Source organism: Amblyomma maculatum, chromosome 1, assembly GCF_055883805.1.
Source record: "Amblyomma maculatum isolate TAMU_Amacu chromosome 1, ASM5588380v1, whole genome shotgun sequence".
Classification (NCBI taxonomy): Eukaryota; Metazoa; Arthropoda; class Arachnida; order Ixodida; family Ixodidae; genus Amblyomma; species Amblyomma maculatum.
This window is the reverse complement of record NC_139344.1, coordinates 136,228,185-136,249,096: the sequence shown is the minus strand read 5'-3', so window position 1 is coordinate 136,249,096 and position 20,912 is coordinate 136,228,185. Positions and strand designations below refer to the sequence as shown.

At 49.3% G+C, this 20,912-nt stretch overlaps 1 protein-coding gene across 16 annotated transcripts in view; it reads right to left on the bottom strand.

Annotated features, from left to right (window-relative positions):
- Positions 1-20,912, bottom strand: part of LOC146204005 (TOX high mobility group box family member 3-like) — a 615,155-nt gene that overhangs the window by 9,023 nt on the left and 585,220 nt on the right. For 14 of the 16 annotated variants that reach the window (XR_014703941.1, XM_084589039.1, XM_084589037.1 and 11 more), the window contains 5 exons: positions 13,297-13,419; positions 12,559-12,725; positions 2,623-2,839; positions 931-1,052; positions 80-296 (listed from right to left, as the gene is read on the bottom strand). Coding sequence is in view for 15 of the 16 variants with exons in the window: in XM_084589039.1 (XP_084445165.1) it covers positions 80-296; positions 931-1,052; positions 2,623-2,839; positions 12,559-12,725; positions 13,297-13,419 (846 nt within the window). In the remaining variant the exon portion in view is untranslated. Of the gene's footprint in view, positions 1-79; positions 297-930; positions 1,053-2,622; positions 2,840-12,558; positions 12,726-13,296; positions 13,420-13,623; positions 13,783-14,009; positions 14,031-20,912 lie in introns of those variants that run through there. The other 2 variants (XM_084589051.1, XM_084589052.1) reach the window with 2 other exon arrangements.

Below are 20,912 nucleotides of genomic sequence, written 5' to 3'. Positions count from 1 at the left end.
TGCTTTACGTAGTAGACGCACTACTCGAGAACGCACAGGCCAAACAAGGAGGAACAAGCACAAAGAATGTTTTCAATACCTTGGAGACAAGGCTCGCCCGGTATGCAGCAAGGGCCTTGAGATATTCCTTCTTGGCAGCCTCAGTTTTCTTCTTGTACACGTTCTTATGATCAGCCTCGAGGCCGTCCCACATAGAAGCTACTATCTTGGAGACTTCGCCAAAGCTGGCGTTTGGGTTTTGTCCCTTGATGGCTGCTTGGGTGTCGCGGAAGAACAGTGCGTAAGCCGACACAGGCCTGCGGAAGAGAGGAGAAATGCTGTCAGGTCGAGCTTGCATGCTCTGAAATTCCCACAGAGGGATGCTACAGGAAACGCATGCAGGTTTTCAAGACTAACAATACCGTTTGAAGCAAATAACCACAAGACGACACAACACTAAACGAAGCACTTCTAAACAAGTTCGGTCATTACTTAGCGTTTACGAGAAGCAGGTAAAAAAAGCCGCAACGTGCGCCCCCTGACAAGTGAACCGCTGCTTAAAGGGCTAAGGAGATCCTCTCGAATCTTTGCTGCCGATGGATTTCAGGCATGGTAAGCGTGTCTAGCTGATATAGCTCTTACTCTGCTCAGCTTAAATTAGAAACGCACACGTTCGGCCTTAATGAGTCCACTTATAAAAACTATAAGCGATAAATAAACTGTATGCGCGAGAATCTAGGACTTCTACTACGGCCAAGAATCTAAACAAGTACTGACCTCGACCCCTCGAAAAAAAAAAACATTCGCGAATCAATCCGACAGCGCTGTACACCTGCACGTGCAAGGAGGCCGCTGTGCACGGCAAGGGACAGCCCGGCTGGCTGCGGCCAGAACAGCCAGTTCGACTGTCCCCGAGGCGACGCGCGCACATATCAGGAAGCGGCCACTAACTTTTGTGGTTCGTTGGGGTCCCTCTTCTTTTTCTTCTTGGGCATCTTCGCCTTCTTGGCGGCCTTGCCTCCGCCGTTGTCCATAAGTGGCTCAGGAGAGGGCCGCTTCACACCTCCGACCAGCTGCGCAGGAAGGAGCGCACATTATACAGCTGCTGTGGCGGGACGACCAGAAAAGAATTAAACAGTGACGTGTCCCTGAAACCATTGAGGGTCTTTACTATGGCTGAGCCAATCCCATATATTAGCTAAATCGTTACACATACCCTGAACACCGCGCTACACGACCTGCAGTTACACATCTAACGCTCGGATTCGCAAACCGCGCAATAGCGTTGAAGTGCGAGGGCGTCTAACGCTTGTGACAGCCGTTGACGACCGGCTGCTTCGGCTGTGCCGCCGCCGCGAGGATGTTCGTAAAATCAGCGGATGAAATGCCCAGCAAACGCGGAAAAGTGCCCCGTTTATTTCTAGAAAGACGACCGCCACCTGTATCGCGGTATAAAGCCCCGCTGCTTCCGGGTCTTTAGGGGAGCGCCGGAGCTGTCGAAGCATTCTCGCCGCCCTGTCGACAGTCGCTCTCGACGCCCGCTGAGCACAAAGGGGGACAACCGCTGAGCAAGCAGGCGATTTGTTGGCACCGAATAATTTTTCTCGCCCATCGAATGCTCCGCGATGACATGTTAGCGGTGAATTACTCTAGTAATAGGAGTACTAGACTCGCATAACCCTGCCAAAACACATATTCCATCGTGGCTGTCAACCACTGACATGCAAACGCGCTTGACCTAGTGAAAAATCCCGTATCGCGACAAACCGGTTTTTACCGGCCCTGTATTATCCGGTATGAATCCTATAATCCCATATAGGGCCACGTAGCGATGCAATAGACTGCTTTGAAAGCTTCTGCCACTACACCCTCTCCTAAATTCAGACGTTCAAATAAGTTACACATCGCGCTTTAATCACCCCTTGGGTAACGCATCCCCCAGAATCAGCAAGTTCAGACGATTGGTTCTGTAAATTCAGTGTGTGTTCTAAGTAGGTGTAAGCCTTAAAACAGGCTTAAAGCAGAATAAAGGCCACTCGGAGCCTCCAGTAAGGTACATTGCCTGCAGCATCGCGCCCGTTCCCAGTTTTGAGATTGCCCGTCTGTTGCACTGAGAGACTGTGTAATGGTGCTAGTCTAACGCCCACCCTAGACAAGTTTTTTTTTTTTTTTTTTTTTTTTTGGGGGGGGGGAGGGAGCATTCCTCTTTGTAGGTATTAATAATGCAGACAGTATTTTATCAATGCTAAAAATAGTACCGTCTTTGGGAAGTGCGCCCATCTCTTCTTTAGACAGTAGTTTGGACAAAAGGGGCACCACGCCCTATGAGAGGGGCAGGCGGCCACGCAGACCCCTCACGCTGCAGTCACTGTCTAAAGGAGGCACTGGACCACTCCATGATTAGGCCGATAGGTTAGGTCTAAGAGGAGTACAGGAGAGGCCTAGGACTAGGCCTACGACCGAGGTTCATGAGGAATGATGTTGGAGTCACTGTCGATGCGGTAATCTCAGTGTGTGTTCTACGAGGATTAGCTATGACAGGCCTGGGCGTTGAGCCCGGAGGTAGGTCTCGGAGTTGTGGTCAAGAGCCCTACAGGAGAAGCCTAAGGGTTGTCCTATCCCATACGTCTATGGCCCCCGTACCTGTGAAAGCGGCGTGCTGTCATCACTGTCCTCGCTGGTGGTCTCTTGTCCAGGAGAGGTGTGGTTGGATCCAGGTGGCGAACCGCTGCCCGCTGAACCAGCCCTGGGCGCCGGTCCTCGCAGCATGCTCGGGGGGCCCATGAGCGCTCCCTGTGGCGGCGGCGCCGCCGGAGGAGACGAGTACTGGCCCATGTACGTACCCTCGTAGGACGACACACTGCGAGAGCGGGTGACGCGTTCAGATGTTACACCGAAGCGCCCCTCGTAGGACGACACATTGCGAGAGCGGGTGACGCGGTCAGATGTTACACCGAAGCGCCGGAAAATAGAAGCCAACAGCGGGCTGCAAGGACGTTCCGGCCTTTCTCGGGGTGCGTCCATCGCTTTAACACGGATTTAGCCTAGATACGTGCCTCCAGGTGCGAAAACGAGCGGCGGAAATGCACGCGGCATGATTCGCGAGCCGAATGGTCATTTTTTTTCTCTACTACTGGAAGCCCTGGCGATCACGCAGGCTCGCCCCCATTGACCGAAAGCTCTTTGGAGGCACTGGATAACTCAAGTGCGATAAGGCGAAATCCATTTGCGACTATTTTCCCGCATATTTGATATTTTAGTAATTAGTAATTTCGCGTCTTCTAATTAGTTACTAATTAATCCTTTAAGTTGTTCAATCATTCTTGTGAAGAATCACACTGCGACTGGTAATGGCCGCAACTGACTGAAAATGAGTAAATATGCTTAGCGGTAACGAGCACAATGAATAGGCATGACTCAGCGTTACTCAGCATGACTGCGAACAACTAGTATGTAAAACGATGACTTGTAATATCCGCAAATGACTTAAAATGAGTACATATGCTTAGCTATGAGTGGTGATGACTATAACGACTAGGAGTGATTTAGCATGACTACGGAACGACCGGTACGTCAAACGATGACTTGTAATGACCGCAACCGACTGGTAATGAGCAAATATGCTTAGCTGTGAAGAGTAATGACAGGCATGGCTCAGCATGACTCAGGCTGACTAAGGAACGACCAATATGTATGTCAAATGACTTGTAATAACCGCAACTGACTAGAAATGAGTACACATGCTTAGCTATGAGTGGTAAAGAATACAATGACAAGGCAAACCTCAGCATGATTGCGGTACGACCAGTATCTCAAACGACGACTTGTCCGCAACTGACTGGAAATAAGTAAATATGCTTAGCTATGAGTGGTAATGACTAGGCATATGGCTCACTCATAGCCCATGAGTAGTCACTGCAGTCATGAGTCATAGCTCATGACTCACGAGTTATGAGTCACTCAAGAGCTATGAAGAGGAAGAGGCAAACGATTAGAGGCAACTGATAGGAGAGGAAGGGCAGGCTTTCGCCGTACTCCTGTTATAGATATCTAAGAGACCCTCTAATTTTGGCCCTAGTTAGCTAATTACTCTACAATCATCAAACTTGGGTTGTAGGATCATTTTTTTTGCTTCCTCTATCTGATACGAGCATTCTTTTTCTATTATCTTTATTAGTTCTGGCGCTAGAATGTGTGGACTGGTTTTGGGACCGCACACTTTCTGCGCACGCCCATGAGCCTAAGAGGCTTTTCGCCTTAAAGTTGTCCTGGGAGGAAGGTTTAGGTTCATGGGGTTTAACGCCCCAAAGCGACTAGGACTACGATGGACCCAGTAATGGAAAGCTCCGAATAATTTCCACCACTTAGTATTCTGCACTGATAGCACAGATGAATTCGAACAAAATGGCTGCACTGATGGAGCTAGCCCTGTTATTACAGATTTGACAAGGAACCGTCTGCTGTCACACGGAAACTTCGAATCGTAATCGGTAGAGATCGTGACAGGTTTCAAGTGGGGTCGAGGTGGACCGTGCTACAAGTACCCACTCGATTCTGATCGACAAGTTAGATTGCTAGACGAGAGATGGCACTACGCGCACAATGATCATCATCAATTCATAATATATGTAAAATAGATGCTTGGTTAAAACATATGATACATATTTCAAATTATAATCAGACAAAAAAAATCTGGTTACCGATTTTTGTTGCACATTGCACCTTGTTTGTACATTGCGTTGATGACTTGGTGGCCTAGCTGACACCATAGCCGGCAGTAGCCAGATCCGTAAACATTCGCATGACTCATTCGCGTGTTTGCTCCACGACCTCCTCTATAAACTTAAGAGGAGGTCGTGGTTTGTTCACCGCTGTTCCTGTGTTCTAGCTGTGGAGAGTTTGCGATATATGCACACGTTTTTCTATCGTTAATTGTGCCGTCCCTCCAGGAGAGATGAGTGACCTTGCGCACGCAGACTGGACATCAGAAGGCGACTAGCATAAGTGGGATCTGGGAAGCCTGTTCGAGCTCGCACGTTTGCTTACCACTGCCAAAACACGCATGTGATGTCGAGAGTATAGGCATAACTTGGCAATTCTAATCACATAAATTTAAAAACAAAAATTTTAAAATCGTGTGCTTCTTTATAAACATTCTTTGGGTAATGTTTATTTTTAGTTAGTATATATGATGAATGTATCGGAACGAGGGTGAGGATCGTGGACGATCGCGACTACATTCGCCGTGTAGCAAGCTGGACCCGCATCAAGCTCGATTTCAATCTCCTGATCCCGATCGAAAGTGTCCGTGTGACAGGGGCATTAATAAGGGAGTAATTTCTCACTAGTATTCATCCGAGCGCAGAAGTGCCGCTAAGAACAGAATGTAGTCCACCGTGGGGATTCTGGTAAAGATTGGAGCAAACTTGATTTTAATTCGGCACGAAAAAGTCGTGCAAAAGCACCACGAAGCGCTCCGGAATGAAATTTCGCCACTACTGGCATACCATTTTCCGCGGCCGTAGAATTAGTATGCATGGTTTAGCTGCTTTATGTGTATCGTAGTCCTGTTGTCTATATATATAAAACAAATGTTGCATTTCACTAGCTTTCGCGCTCTCCATTAGTGCTAAAGCAGACTTCCCCTCGCGTCGACAAGTGGAACGGCGGAACATTGAGAACGCTCACAGGCATGCACACAACAGCAAAAAAACATACCGAAACAGTCCCAAAGGCACGTGGCAAGTTGAAACCTGCACTGTCCAACACTGATCAATGTGCTGCGCTTCCTACGTACTGTTACGACCGTGCATCCGCATTTGCGCGCTCTATTGTTCGCCTGTGGGCATGAATAAGTGCTGTGGAAATGTGGTGATGGTCCAATGGCTCTAAGTGAGCCTGTTTCCAGGAATCCTGTTTTGTAAGCCTGTTTTGCTTTGTGGACAACCTGCAAATGCCAAATTGACCCTGTCAAGAGAACGTCTGGAAAAACACAAAGAAACGTCCCCCTGCGGGAAATAGCAGGAAGTGCTTTCTTTCTTTTGTTCACCCTTCCAGTCGAGAAGGGCTATCCTCCAGTGATGAATGCCTCCTATCCAAGGGAGACGACAGAGTGACATGTCCGCTGACGTGCAGGACAAGAAAGGAGCATGACGCATACGGCCATTAAGTAATTTCCCAGGAATGCAGGAAAGATTTGCAATTGTCGAAAAGGGACAATGCTGGGAGCCCTATGCGGCGCGCACGTGTACTTGGGTTTCTGAGAAGTAAATCCACTTGCCGGAACCAGCTGCCTATCGATTCTTGGCTGAAGAATAGAAATGTACCTCCTCGCCGTTCCCAAGCTTTTCCCGCCAACAAGTGACCAGGCTCAACGAAACAGTGCCGGGCCAGTCAGTGCTTCAGACCATCAGTGCAGTGATGTGTTCGATTGGATGCCGATATCTGAGGGGCGTGCCCTGGATTTGGTTGGTCAGCATCTTCAGAGAGGGGCTGGACATAGGGGGTTTTAAGGACGCTGCAGAGCACGAAATGTCGCTCTGAGCCCTGGGTAAACGGCTCATCCAGTCGCTTCTCGCTATGAACTCTTAACGCTTGCCATTTTGCTGATGTACCCTTCTTTTTCGTGTAAATAATCTTGTAAATAAGTTTCTCAAAGTGCCATTAAACCTGCTTGTACATATTTCACCAACTTCGAAGATTCAATCCTACTTCAACCCCGAGTCTCTGCACGCTACCAAGTGAAGGCCGGGTCGACGTAGCCCCAGCGTCACGACAGTACCCTGCCCATTTTTGTGGCGTCCCAGCTAGCTTCTTCCACTAAAATTCGGTTTGTGCAAGGCTAGCTGGTCGCCTGAACCACGTCATCATGTTTTTAGATGTGCCTGAATACTAATTAGTAAAGAAAATGAGCTAGCTTTTAAAGGGAAAGCTTTACTAGCCCCGTCAAGCCAAGGTCATCGGCGTGTTAAATTTGACCTTCAAGTGCGGCGCGATGAGCTGGCGCCTCCCGCTGCTTCCTCGTACGTGCGGCACGCGGAGCCCACGGCACTCGCTCTTGTTCTACTACTGCTTCGCTTCTACATCGCACACTTGCTGCTGCTTCTGTACACACATGGCAAACTGCATTTGTACTGGTACATATTTCCACAAATATCCTACATTGCCTCACACAATGGCACCGAGCCTTCCATTCCCCTCCCTACACTCTTGCTCCAGCGACCTTCGCCTTCAAAATGCCCTCGACATCGTTGCTTCGGCCGCGTTTCCTTGACGTTCGCAGACTGCCATGTAGTAGTTAACCCACAGCAAACCGTGCCTGACCATGTTTAATCGATCTTCCGCTCTGTAAACTCAGCTCAGACCTGTTTGTGTCTAACCTGGATCAGCAAAACAGCATAACCAACAATAACAAAGCTTTCGCTTATATAACCGGGCTTAGCTGAGCTAAGCCGCGGCCGGGTTTCTTTTTTCTTCTTTTTTTACAGTGTTAATTTTGCCGATATTTTTCTTTTAACTTTAGCTTGTTTCCTGCCCGTGGTGAGGCCCCTTCAAGGCACCCCCATGGAAAAAAAAAACAAAAACTGTCACACAATGCCGCAGTGAATCAACAGGTCACTGGTCACAATAGTGGCGTGTACCGCAATAAGCGCAGACACGAGTGCTTTTGTTGGACCTTGATGCTGCATCAGAGGTGCAATCACGAACCATGGCAAGAGATTAGAGTATTAAGGCTTGAATTTCTTATTGGCTAACGTGAGTTTGGAATCGTAATCCGGGCGCATTTAAGAACCATACTCACCAGGGCAAGGCGACTGCCCACAACATGACAGTAGCGAAATTCCCATAGAGGGCTTTTTTTTTTTTTTCAAGCTTCACATAAGTTCTTGTATAATTGTTTCCCAGCACCAGCATACAGAGAAGAACGAGTGTTTTCACTGAGTGGCGGCCACTGCGAAATCGAACACTTTGGGACCTAAGCCTGCTGTTGCACTAAAAAGAAATAAGAAAAAAGCTATAACATGTCCTTTTTGTTTTTGCATTCACAAGCATAGACTAGGCTTTGCATTGCGACTAGAAATAAGACATGACATGGTACTTGGAGTAATGCTATTCTAAGCACTATATCATTGCTTTAAGTACAATGCCATGTCTTCATGCCCGGAAAAGTTCTGATCTCTCGTTAAGTGACGATGTGCGGTGCACGGCAACATTATAGCAGGGCTAAAATCAAGGAGAAAATGCTTGCATTATATATTCTCTAAATATGTGCGTAAATCCATTACGTAAAAACAAGCTTGGGAATTGCACGTAACGCTTAACGCAAGCGTTCGCTTCACTTCCACGCAGCACTATATATAGTCGTATACAATTCAAGTCTCCAGCAACCGCCGCACACATTTTCTCCTTGACATGAAATAGCCCGCTGTTAAGGCTTTTCTGGATACCTATGTAAACAGTTAACTACCAGACCAAATTAAAGGAATTTGATGCCTTTGGGTTGTTTTTGGTATATTCAAATATCAAAAACTGATTCTGTTTACTCCTCAGAGGAGTAATACACACGCAGTAAGTGCTGTTTTGTATTCTACTACAGAGTACACAATTATAAAGTAACTATCATCATCATCATCATCAATTGGGCTACGCCCACGGCAGGGAAAAGGCTTCTCCCAAAAAACCTGCAAAACGAATTTCCTAACCTCACCTACCGACCTGACTCACGTAACGATTAAGCAACGATTTATTTATTGATTCACTTTGGTGAATTTTATGCACTTTGGGTGCATAAAATTCTAACATTAATTAAAAATCATTACTTGCTAAAAGTGTGTTTGCTAATGAGCAAGAACGTTCTCACTTCGAAAGGAAATTATTCCCTTGCGCCTGTCACACATTGCGCGCGTGACGCCAAAATTCATGATAGCCTTATCGCTAGCGATGCTCCACAGAAATGAAATAGTTTTAGGGAAACATTACAGCGGCTCTAATTTCAGATGATAAGGAAACTTGGAAAGGCTAACGTTCAGGCGATTTATCAATGCCTGAAGAAAAACGATGTGCCTAACGTGCGAAACACTGAAAACAGTGCGTGAGGAACGCAAGGTTGTTTTAAAGACTGCCGCACCCTTGCAAATAGCCCAGAAATACTCGGTGTTGTGACGCTGGATTGGCGCGGCCAGCCAGCAACGGCCAAATCCCCAAGTCATTCACGTAAACAAACAAATTCGAAGCCGCACGCTATTAAGTTCGCTCTCGACCAATTTCGAAGGCACTCCATCGTGTTGAGCTACTCGCCACGTTCAAAACAATAGAAACAACCGGCCACCAAATTAAGAAAGAAAATGAAGGTGCCAGCGGGAGCGGTGCACGGGCAATGGGGCTGCATGGCGATGACCTATGTGGGTTGCAGCCGGACGGAAACGACCATTTGAAATATACGGGATACTACTTTTCCCGTGCAAACAATATAAGTGTCAGCCCTAGGCGTTTGGAGAATACGTTTTCAATATCAGCTGATTCTGTAAATTCCCTGGTCACTGGAAACAATCGTGCGGGTGTGGAGCCTCTCTTTCGCCGAAGAGGCGTTGCGAAACCGAGCTTGTTCATTTTAGTAAGGTAGCTGACTAACGCGCACGCAGAGTGTGAGAGAGAGAGAGACAGTATAGAAATGCACCCTCCAGTGTGCGCTCTGTGTGCGCTGTGCGTACTGACGCGCGCACGCACTCTTGAATTTTCTCGCCATAGGAAGGAAGCGGAAGGGCCACAGATTAGCTGAGGAGTTCTGCGACTTGAAGTCGCGTCGCAAGAAATCGGTCAGTGAGCGACATCCTCAAAAGACTCGCTGGCGACTTGTTCGGGACTTTCCCTCTGTGACGAATCGAGTCGCGCGACCTCCGCGAGTCGCCAGTGTGAATGCGACAAGACTGAAGAGCCGTGATTCGATTTTTGTCTTGCTGTGACGAGAGACCATTTCCCAGCATTTTAAAGTCCCAGCAGCCTTTAATGATGCCGTCACGGCTCCATTTTGCGGTTTAGACGAACATTCTCTGGCTTCAGGACTTTGACCAAGACTGTACATGCACCGAGTGCAAGTAAACCAGCAAGATATGTAAGCCGATTGGTTCGCCCGGGTACAAAACGGCACGTGACGTGCAAACAGCTAACGCCCTATCAGCTAACGCGCATCAAAACAATGCTTACGAGCGCGTTCAATAACCCCGTAACGAGAGAGAGCCCGAATGCGGCCGGCTCCTTGGGCGGGCCCCCTGTCGAACTCGCCAACGGACACACGTCATATTTGCACACACGAAACTGCGCGGAAACTAACGTGCGTCGTGGCAGCGTTAGTAAAAAGCTTGCCTTCGAAAGCAAGGTCAATCGCGCAGCGGCTGAGTCTACAACGCGGCAAGCGTGGTATGCAGTACGTGACGTAAGCGGGAATAAAGGAACCGTGCAAAGAGGCGATGTCGAAAAGCGACGGCGAGGGAAGCGTTCGGCCCGCAAGAAAAAAAAAAAAAAAGGGGGGGGGGGGGGGGCATTAGTTGCGCGACACGACGAAGCGGACGTTTCGCAAAAGGGGCGTAGTCACGAAAGCAATACAAGGGAGAAGAAAGACGGCCTGGGAAAATGACGAGAGAAAGATGTATCGCACCGTGAGGGCCTCTCGAAAACCGGCGTGCTTCGTGAGAGTGGCATTCGGCCAGTCAGCGAACAGGAGGTGCCCCGATGGACAGAAAGCGATGGCGAACGTCGACAACGCTGGCCCGCGTTCCGTCGTAGCTAGGACCGCTCCAGCCACGTGACTCAGAGTGTGCCAACGGCCAAGTGACAACGTAATCAGACCGCCGCCAAGTCAGCTGCCACTGCCGCCCACACTGACCGCCCTGAGAGATGCCCAATTCTTGCATTTCTTTCGTTTTTCTTTTCAGAAATGTTACGGCCCTTAAGTAGGGCGTTTCCTTTCCGGCCCGTCTGGACATTGATGGAAACGGTCCACCACAACCAGCGATCAAAGGTGACGGGCGATTTTACTAAATAGCATTCCATGCGCGCCTCTCTCAACGAATATTTATGTCGCAGGCTATCACCATGAATTAAAAATGATACAAAGAATTCCGCTAAAATGTTTAAACTCTGCGTGTTCAATTCTAAAAAATTAAGCGCGTCACCTGCGTTCATGCAGGAATTATGCGCGAATTCTATTTGCTCTAGCAAAGAACATCTTTAATATAATCGCTCTCTCTCTCTCTCTTCTGCTGATCTCGTATAATACGATTTTTTTTTCTCTCTTTTTCATTGTATACATATGGCAGTTTACATGTAGCATGATCGCCGGATGCTGGTTCAACACTGGTTATATATTTTTGCCGTTAAAGCTACTCACGCAAATTGCTCGGTGCTTTCCTAATGAACATTTGCACTGTAAATTATTTTTACAGCAAATAAGCGCATCATCAAATCGAGTAGCCGAAACTGCCCAGTCATGCGGACAAGCCGCAATGGTTCATGCAGTATAGATATACATGCGCCTGCATTTTTATGCATGAATATTCCTAACACTGCGACACATTCTAAAAATCTAGGCCTTGAAGAGGTGCGCGCGCATTGTTCTAGCTGATCGCAACTGAACCGCCCATGGCACAATGTTCACGGCGAGTGAATTCACGCCGCCAGGGTGTTCTGAGGGGGCACTGAGACTCGGTAGACGCAGTATGAGATCCATCAGCGCTCGTTTCGCGTGATCACCAAATGATCTCAAGCAGTAAAAAACTGACCGATGAGCTATCTGCGCATGTCTGAACAAGAGAAGTTGCCTCTTGCTGCGAACAACGATAAAATCAAACACGAGCTCCTCATTTGACTATTTTTGTTTGTGTTCCTGGAGGTGCTGGCTGCTAATGTGCTGCTAAACATAATCACATAGTAAGAGCGAACACAATTCTTATTATTATAACTGTCTTATCAGACCGACCTGTCCTGTATTGTCGGTAAAAACATCCCAGACTGAAGTGTGACATGCAAGTTTGAATGGGTAAAAAGCTGCCAAAAGTACTCAGGCAACTCGGCGCCGCTTGCCAAGATAATCAAATGTGAGCGCCTGGAACAACGTTTATGTCTCAGCACGGCGCGACATCGCGGTAGAGCTAGCCTGCTGCCCATCGCTGATGGGATAGGCACCGCAAGAGCTCTCGGCTGAAGGCAGTAGTAGCGCACACCGCGGCTCACACAGTGTCAGTTGCGGTAACTGTTCGCAAGCTGCCCAATGCGGTCTCAGTAAAGGACCGCAGCCCGCATTGCAAATAGACGAGTTAACTCAGCAAAAAATAATACTGTAGTTGCCCTACACTTTAAACGCTCGACAACAGACGTGACCATTTTTTGCTTTTTTTTTTTTTTTTTCAACTCGCCGATTGTTCCAGTGACACTATAAAGGGCAGCCCGTGCACCGATCCCACTGCGGACAATGTCGTCGACCGTCTCCTCACCTGGATTGCCGGACCCACCCCGAGCAGGCAGGTCGCGAACGCACGGATGCAGACGAGCGAGCCGGAGAGGGCCGATGGCCCGGAAACCTACCTTTGTAAATGCATGGACTGTGGAGGCGGCGGCATGCCCATTGCGTGGTGGTACATGTCTTGGGGCCCGGGGTACGAGTGCTGCGGAGGGGGCTCCATCATTCCACCTGCCATGGGGGAGCCCAGGGCCTGCGCCATGCTCGTCTGCGGCGCCATCGGGCCGCCCGGCTATAGGAGAGACGACGGCACCGGCTCAGCAACGCCAATGGCCGCCTTGCTAGCATATCTTTCAGGGTCTTACAACTATAGGTTCGAACAGGAGCCGAGCTCGGAGGAGAATACAATGCGAGAATTCTCCTCGTGCGAAAAGCGTCGTTACTGACTGCGGTATAGGCAAAACACTTCTGCACCTTGCTTCACCAAGGAAGGCGAGATGAGACATATACTCACAAAAGGGTCTGAAATTTGGCAACCAAGCTATAAATCCGAACAGCAATGAGGACGGTCAAAAGAGGGACCTCTGCTTTTCGCTGTTACTTCAGTGCTGGGGCCCTGAGGGTTTAAAATTCCCACTCAAAGGACAGGTATTAACTTAAAGTTGACTTCGAGGTACTGCACTGTTTTCGGTAATCAGCAGCAACTCAGGCCACCAGCGCTCATTTCGTGTTGCAGGTCACCGCAAACTGATAACATGGTGGTGGTGGTAGCAGTGCAAGTAGTATTGATCTTAGCCGTTCGCCTCGTGCAGCCCTGCGTTTTCGCGTGTGTCGTCGAGTTTACAGTGAGAGCGCAAACTCACCTGTGACCCGTAGACCACTTCCGCCGTGGCTGCTTCGTCGGGATGCGTATGACCGCCCACGTTCTGCAGGTTGATAGGTGGAATCTCGAACTCCTCGTCACCAAAACTGGGCGTATGAAATGTCTGCAAAGATAACGAAGGTAATCGCTATTGGGGAGAATGCCCTCAAGCACATAAACGACAAAACAAGAGAGTGCATAGGAAAGGAACGACAACTTCAGGAACTGAAGCTATAAACGACGCTTTGACGATTGATTTCGGTGCAATATTGCTTTACCAGTTGTGCAGCTGAAACACGTGTTAAGAAGAAAAACGAACGCAACGAACCATTCCGATGAAAGCGAGAAAATATAAGGCTCGCGTCTAAGTGTGCAGCTATAGCTTTCAATGGTGGAGACTGTAATAAAACCGCGCAGATGTGAAGAAAAAGTAAGCGGACACCGTGAAAGACGTTTATCTCAACTTCGCTAGCTTGCTGACTGCGACCTCGGCGATACGTCCCGCCGTCACGGGTGTACGAAGCCTTTGCGTTGCGCCATCGGAGGAAATTGGCATGCCGGCTGTTTTGCGCAATCAAGAGAGACAAGCCACAGTGACATACGGTTCAGCTTCGAGCGCGGAAACTCCTCACCAAGCTGTCCCTGCGTTAAATAAAACCACATAGACGTGCTCAAGTACGCGACGCATTATTCCGCGACCCTTTCAGCCCCCACCTCCATACGGTGAGGGCTGCTTCATGGCGGCCGATCGGGCGGGCACATTAAGCGGCAGCGATGGCGCTCTGCCCGCAGCGAGCGGAAATCCTGCAGCACGCTCAAGGGCAACTTCCGTCGTGCTTCGTTCCAAACAAGCCTAGTTTCGAGCGTCCTACATATTTATGGAGGCTTCGTTAATTTTACGACCTGGTTAAGACCGTAAGTGCTAAAATTGCGCGCACCCTTCGAACCGCCGCCACCCGCATGGGCGCCGCGCCGAAAGGAGTCCGTGATTTTAGCAGGTCGGGGCAACGCAAACCAATGGGCAACCCTAGGTTGTGTGAACCACCAGTGTGAACGTGAAGCGCGTTTCATCCGTAACTGCCGGTGTACTGTTGGGTGGCCACGAGGCCCTGGACGGTTCCCGAGATCTCAAACCTTGGTAACGCTATGTCCCCACAACACACCTTCCTAAATCGTTGCGTGCATAAGGCACAGCTGTGTTCGCATATGGGCTTACAACTAAACCAAATTAACCATTGCGATAGGGTAGCTGAATAAAGAACGCAAATGAAGAAAGAAACGCGGAAGGAGTGGTGGACGGATGAGATTGGGGAGTTTGTGTTCACAGGGAGGCTGCAGTGGGCGCCTAGTAGTGTTATAGAAGACAACGGCAGGTGACTGTCTCGTGTTGTGGGTACAGACGGGATTATAATTATGTTTGTTATTTTTACGTCCGCTGGCATCAACTCCGTAAGGCCATCCTGAAACAGTCTCTCTTCAATCCACGAATTAAAAGCAATCAAACAGTGCTTATGGTCAGATGTTCAGTGTAAACAGCAACACTTCTCACCACTTGCGAAATGAGCACTGCACGTTTGCGTCGGAGAGGCGAAGGTTCAGTGGTTTTCGCGGCGGAACAGCGTTTCCGTCGGCCAACGCGGCGCACGCAGTGCAGTAGTTGCGGCTGCCCCCAGATGGCGCAAAGAGCGCGCAGCTGCTCCCGGCGACGCACGGCGAAACGCGGAGGAGGAGCGGCAGAGCGGCCTCGTCTTTGTATCGCGTACGCGGTACCACGGCGGAGGGAAAGGCCTTCGACTGCTTTTTCTCGGATCATAAAAACAATTTCTAGCTGCACAACGAAGCAATTCCGTTGCCATGGCGACCAGAACGGGCAGTGAGTGGGGAGAAGAGATACAATCGCGCTCCTCTCCCCTACGATGAGAACAGCCAGACCATCATTTACCCAACAGGGAGAATCAAGAGAGAGGCAAGTATTATATGTGCGCCGCGACGAGGTGCGCCGGGAACGGCTCAGAAATGCAAACAGGGCAGTTATTTATTCATGAAGCTAACTTAACGATTCATTTTCGAAAGAGTATTAAGCTAAACAGGAATCGGCGTCTCATTTCGCTTTGCTGCGCGCTCGCTCATTCCCAGTATTCATGAGGGGCCGCAGTCGCTCACGGAAGGACGCGGTGTGGGAGGGGGAACGGCGACGTAATCTACGGCCCACAACAAGAAGCTGATTAAAAGAAATACATCAAGCCCTTTCTTCGCAACGGTCTGCGGGCGATATGAATCAAGAACCACGTTTAATTTAAATCGCAATGTGCCTCTCGGAACTATGCGGACGGAATTACCCGCGCAGCGGAACTTTCCACCAAGGCGAGGTTAAAAAGAAGTGGGCCACGAAACGGTACTGCGCAGAAAAGAAAAAAATGGAGACTAGCAAACATGTACCGCGCTGCACTCAGTATATGTGGATTATATATTAACGGCCATAGATCTGCCAGCCAAGCCGCTAGTTGGAAAACTCGGCAACCCACGAGAAGCCAGCTAGCCTGAACGAGCTGCATGGCAATGGACTGAAACACAAGCGAGTTCTGTGAGCTTTACGCTTATTCCATTCTTACCCTTCGTGTCGTAAACAGATACGTCAGCTGCGAGGCCTCGTGCCACCCGTCGCGCTGCTGGCTGCAAATAAGCCGGCAGATGCCCGACCGCTATATATAGAGCCGCGTCAATGATTGTACGGAACGGAATCAGAAGCGGTCAGAATGCGCCTGCCTGCTGCGCGGCTCAGCAAACACGGTTGCGAAATTCGCGGACGGCCCACGTAATAAGAGATTGCTTCCATAGTTTGGTCACAACTAGAAAGCCGCCGGTATATGGGTCAGTTACGAAACAAACGCGCACAGTATGGCGCCATATACAAGAAAAGTGCCGCCGCCGCCGCTCGTATGGCTGCAGGTCATTGCGGGGCGAAAGGGGTTTTTTTTTTTTTCCTTTTTTTTTTTTTTACCCCGCCTTGGCCATTATTTGGACAACAGCGCGGGATATGAACGCGTGGTGAAAAGCGCTCGCTGCCAACTCGGTCGAAGCAGCCGTGACTCTGGTTCGCTTTGAAGGGTGCAAGACCTAAAAGACGCGAACGCAACACACACGCACGTTAATTCGTTTATATTTTTTTTTAATGCAAAACGGCTCCACATGGTGTTCTGCACATAAATCCATATCAACTTCTATATCTGTTCCAATAGCCCATACAAAACACAGAACTACAGAACAAAACCCAGACTGAACATCGTATAGTCGGTAGAAGACAAGCGGCCAGTGTCAGCAATCTCCAAAATAAACCTATATCGAAAGAGGTTAACCAACAGAATGACGGACGAAAATCCGTGAAGTATCGCTGCACTCAAGCTACCACGCAAACGCCGAGGGAATCGCCAGATCAGTCATACAATAAACTTTCGGAGTCTCTCGCATGAATGCGCAAGTGGGAGTCGCGAACATGGTCGCAGCGGAGTCTTGCTCTCGACCACTCTGGAGGTGGCCCTGGCGTTTCCTGGTTGCATAAACGCTGGTTCTTCTGAGCATCCCCACCAGCGAGCAACCCTCTTGACACACCAGTGTCGCAGAAAAACACGCTATGCCACAAGCAGGTGTCCCTTCTTGCAGCAGCTAATGCCTAACGCTGCCTTTGCGCTATCAATAAAGCGAATGTTCAAATGACAAACTTCGCCACAATCAACTTTCCGTTTGGCCGCGCACTTAATCACTGAAAATCATACGCTCTCGGGAAACAATAGCACGAAAAACACTGTCATGTCGAGAAAATGCTCTTTCCACATTTGTAATCTATGAACAAACAGGGAAGCATCCGTGCACCTACAGCCACTAAATTTAGATACTAATCTTCTTTTTCTTTTTTTTTTTTTCGAGACCACCTCTTGTAATATTTTGCATTTACCTAAGGAAAAGCCGCTAAGAGCCGGCACAGTCATTGTTCGAAAATGTATTAGACTATTTTCTTTCTTCCCGGAAGACTCACGGCAGACGTTAGCGCAAATCATCCCGGTCGCTGCCATTCGCCGGCTCTAAGTTTATTCCTTTCCTGCGCCGTATACACCGCAAAGCGGTGCAGCAAGCAGGCGATCAAGTGAGGCAGGCAACCGAGGAAAATGATCGCCCGGCAGAAAACCAGCGCACAATGAAACCAGATTTGAGAAGAGGGCTGCGAAGGCAATTTCAGATTTCTTCGCACGCGCCGCCTGCACGAACAGCAGCTCGCCACAATCTGGCCAAGAGCGAGCCACGCACCGACGGCGAATGATACGTGCAGCTATATAACTGCGCTCCATATACGAGTACATTGCCACTACCAGCGACCGGCCAGGAGCCACGACTCCGCTCTGAAAGGACACCCTCGGTCCCAAAACGTTGGCGGGCTACATTCGCCTTCGAGAGCAACTATTAGCGGCGAGGCGAACACGCGCTCGAAGAAAAAAAAAAGAGAGTCAGCCCACTGGGCAAACCTCGTCCCTAAATCGACATCTCCAAGTCGACATGTCATGCACTGCGAAAGGCAAGCAGACCTATAGGGTCAAAAAGCTTTGACAAACTGCGGACAAGCGTTTGAAGCACACAACCGCGAAGGCAACTGTCACCCTGGCCCGCAGATTATGGCGCAAGAGGCCGCCATGAAGGGATATTTGGAATAAAATAGATCCCGGATCATTTTCACTGCATCGCTGACTGCAGCCCATGAAAGCCCTTCATTAACACTGCATAACAGCTACTGCGCGCATAACTGGCCAGCTCTTCAAGCAAATACATTTTATTCACAGATGAGAAGGCCACTGGTTTGCAGAAGGCATGACAGTGGAATTGCGCACCCGCACGAATGGAGTGTAAACAGTGCCACGGTGACGACGGCATCCGTCAGACCTCAGTGCATGCGAATGCTGCATGCGCCGCGGAGGCTCACGGAAAAGGCCATTTCGCTGAACGTATTCCAATAAAAACAAACAACCGAGGAAATAATGGAGCCATTTCCGTGTCGTCTGTCGACGAAGGTTGCCGCCGATTCATGTTCCAAGATTCCATTTCAAATCTGCCTACTGCGATAAGAACGGCGCGCAATAGGAGCCAGCGCATCGGCAAAAGTGTCTTCCCACGAGGCGGCCATCCCGCGACAGTCGCCAGCAGGACGTTAAACCTTTAATCCATTTCTCCGCTAACCTTCACTGCCGGCCCAGTGCCGCCGTCGCGATGGCGATCGGACGCCCTCGGCCGCGGCGGCTATATCGGCGTCTCCGCGAGTGTCTCCCCTGTCCAGGTGACGCCCACCCTCGGGCCTCCGGGCGACTTTCGGAGCCGACTTTGTATTTTATGAGTGCAACTCGCACGCAAAACCGGTTAACCGGTTTTAAATGGGTTAACAGGTAGGAAACGCAAGGCCGCCCATAAATTTCTCTGCCGGCATAAAATAGGCCGGCGGCATTCTCGCTGAACACGATGTTTTCTTTCGATTTCTCGGCCCCTCTCTTCCCAAGCACGCATAAATGCGCTTCATTCCCATTGCTTTGTTCTTTCTTTCCTCCGGCGGCTTTCAGTAGTAAACCAGGGCACTTGGCTCTCCTGATATCTGGGACTTGAATAAATCTTGCCCAGCAGCAGTTATCTGCGCGGCGCAAACGCAACTATACGCCACGACTGAGCCAGCTAGTCCCATTTACAAAACACACCCTTTCCCCGGCGGGCATAGCACTTAAAAGCATGCAAATAAGGATGACAAGGCAGACTCACTCCAAAGCTTTTGTTTTGTTTACTCAGTATCCCCGCATTGAATACTCCGGCGCCATCGACACGTCAGTGGTTCTGTGGGTGTGCCAGTTCTTTGCTTGTCGCAAGGGGGCCTAAAAGCTACTGCGTACTTCACGGCATTCAGTGGAGCAAATGACGGCACCGAATTTGGCGAACTCTTCCGAAACAACCGACATAAGAGCTACACTTGAGAAAGCAGGCAAAAGCACTATAATCTTAGAAGAGGGAGTTTTCAGAGAATACAGAGTGAACGTGGGAGCCAAGCGGTTACAGGTCCCACTTGAGTTGTGTGCCGTGACCTTGCGGGAGGTAGACGAATGTTCACTGTGTGTGTGTGTGTGTGTGTGTGTGTGTGTGTGTGTGTGTGTGTGTGTGTGTGTGTGTGTGTGTGTGTGTGTGTGTGTGTGTGTGTGTGTGTGTGTGTGTGTGTGTGTGTGTGTGTGTGTGTGTGTGTGTGTGTGTGTGTGTGTGTGTGTGTGTGTGTGTGTGTGTGTGTGTGTGTGTGTGTGTGTGTGTGTGTGTGTGTGTGTGTGTGTGTGTGTGTGTGTGTGTGTGTGTGTGTGTGTGTGTGTGTGTGTGTGTGTGTGTGTGTGTGTGTGTGTGTGTGTGTGTGTGTGTGTGTGTGTGTGTGTGTGTGTGTGTGTGTGTGTGTGTGTGTGTGTGTGTGTGTGTGTGTGTGTGTGTGTGTGTGTGTGTGTGTGTGTGTGTGTGTGTGTGTGTGTGTGTGTGTGTGTGTGTGTGTGTGTGTGTGTGTGTGTGTGTGTGTGTGTGTGTGTGTGTGTGTGTGTGTGTGTGTGTGTGTGTGTGTGTGTGTGTGTGTGTGTGTGTGTGTGTGTTTAGGAGAAGGGGCACGCCTTCACTGAATTGCACAACCGCTCGTAGCGCCACTCCGACCGAAAAGTACTAAACCCAAAAATGAAGTCTACAATTTTAGCATGGTTTAATTTTTAACGCCAAAACATCCTTCGAGCAACTGATCGAGAAAAAGACAAGGCTCGCCGGGATTGGGCTTCGACCCCAGGCCGGGGGTCGCTGGTCACTACATTAGACCACTGCGCCATCTCGTATATATTTTTTTCTTTATTGACGGCTTAGACAATACCACACAAATACAGATAAATATACACACTGCTGCGCCGTGCGGGTTTTTTCACGGACTACGCTGCCCTTCGTAGAAGCAAAGTTAAACGAAGCACTCGCCTAAACATGGCAAGATGTGGAAAAGCAAAGCTAAACAAGTGCTAACATTGCTTCTGCGTGTGTAACCGTGCTTAGACAAGCTAAACCGCGGCTTAATTTTCGTTAACTATGAGGGAGTAACAAAACGCGCAATAAAGGCAGCAGGACATCTAATGCTTGAGGGTAAATAATTTTGTAATTCACCCGAGTTGGGACAATTCGCACGGCTCGTACAGAATATTTGGTTTCAAAGAGAATTCCGGGATTTCACACACATAAAACAGGCAAAAGTGAAAAAGGCGAAAAAAAAAAAAATCTATTTGAACACTGAGGTTACGAATACAGATTTCCACCCTTCCTTTTTTTCGCGTACGCATGGAAACAGTCACGAGTCAGCTCTCATCCACTTACCGTAATCTACAGGCGTCAAGCCCCCCGCCGTGGTGGTGCAGTGGTTAGACCGCTCGACTACTGTGCCCAAGGATGCGGGATCGAATCCCGGCCGCGGCGACCGCTTTTCGATGAAGGCGAAAAGCAAGGCTCCCGTGTTCCGTGCGATGTCAGAGCACGTTAAAGAACCCCAGGTGGTCGAAATTTCCGGAGCCCTCCAATGCGGCGTCTCTCATAGCC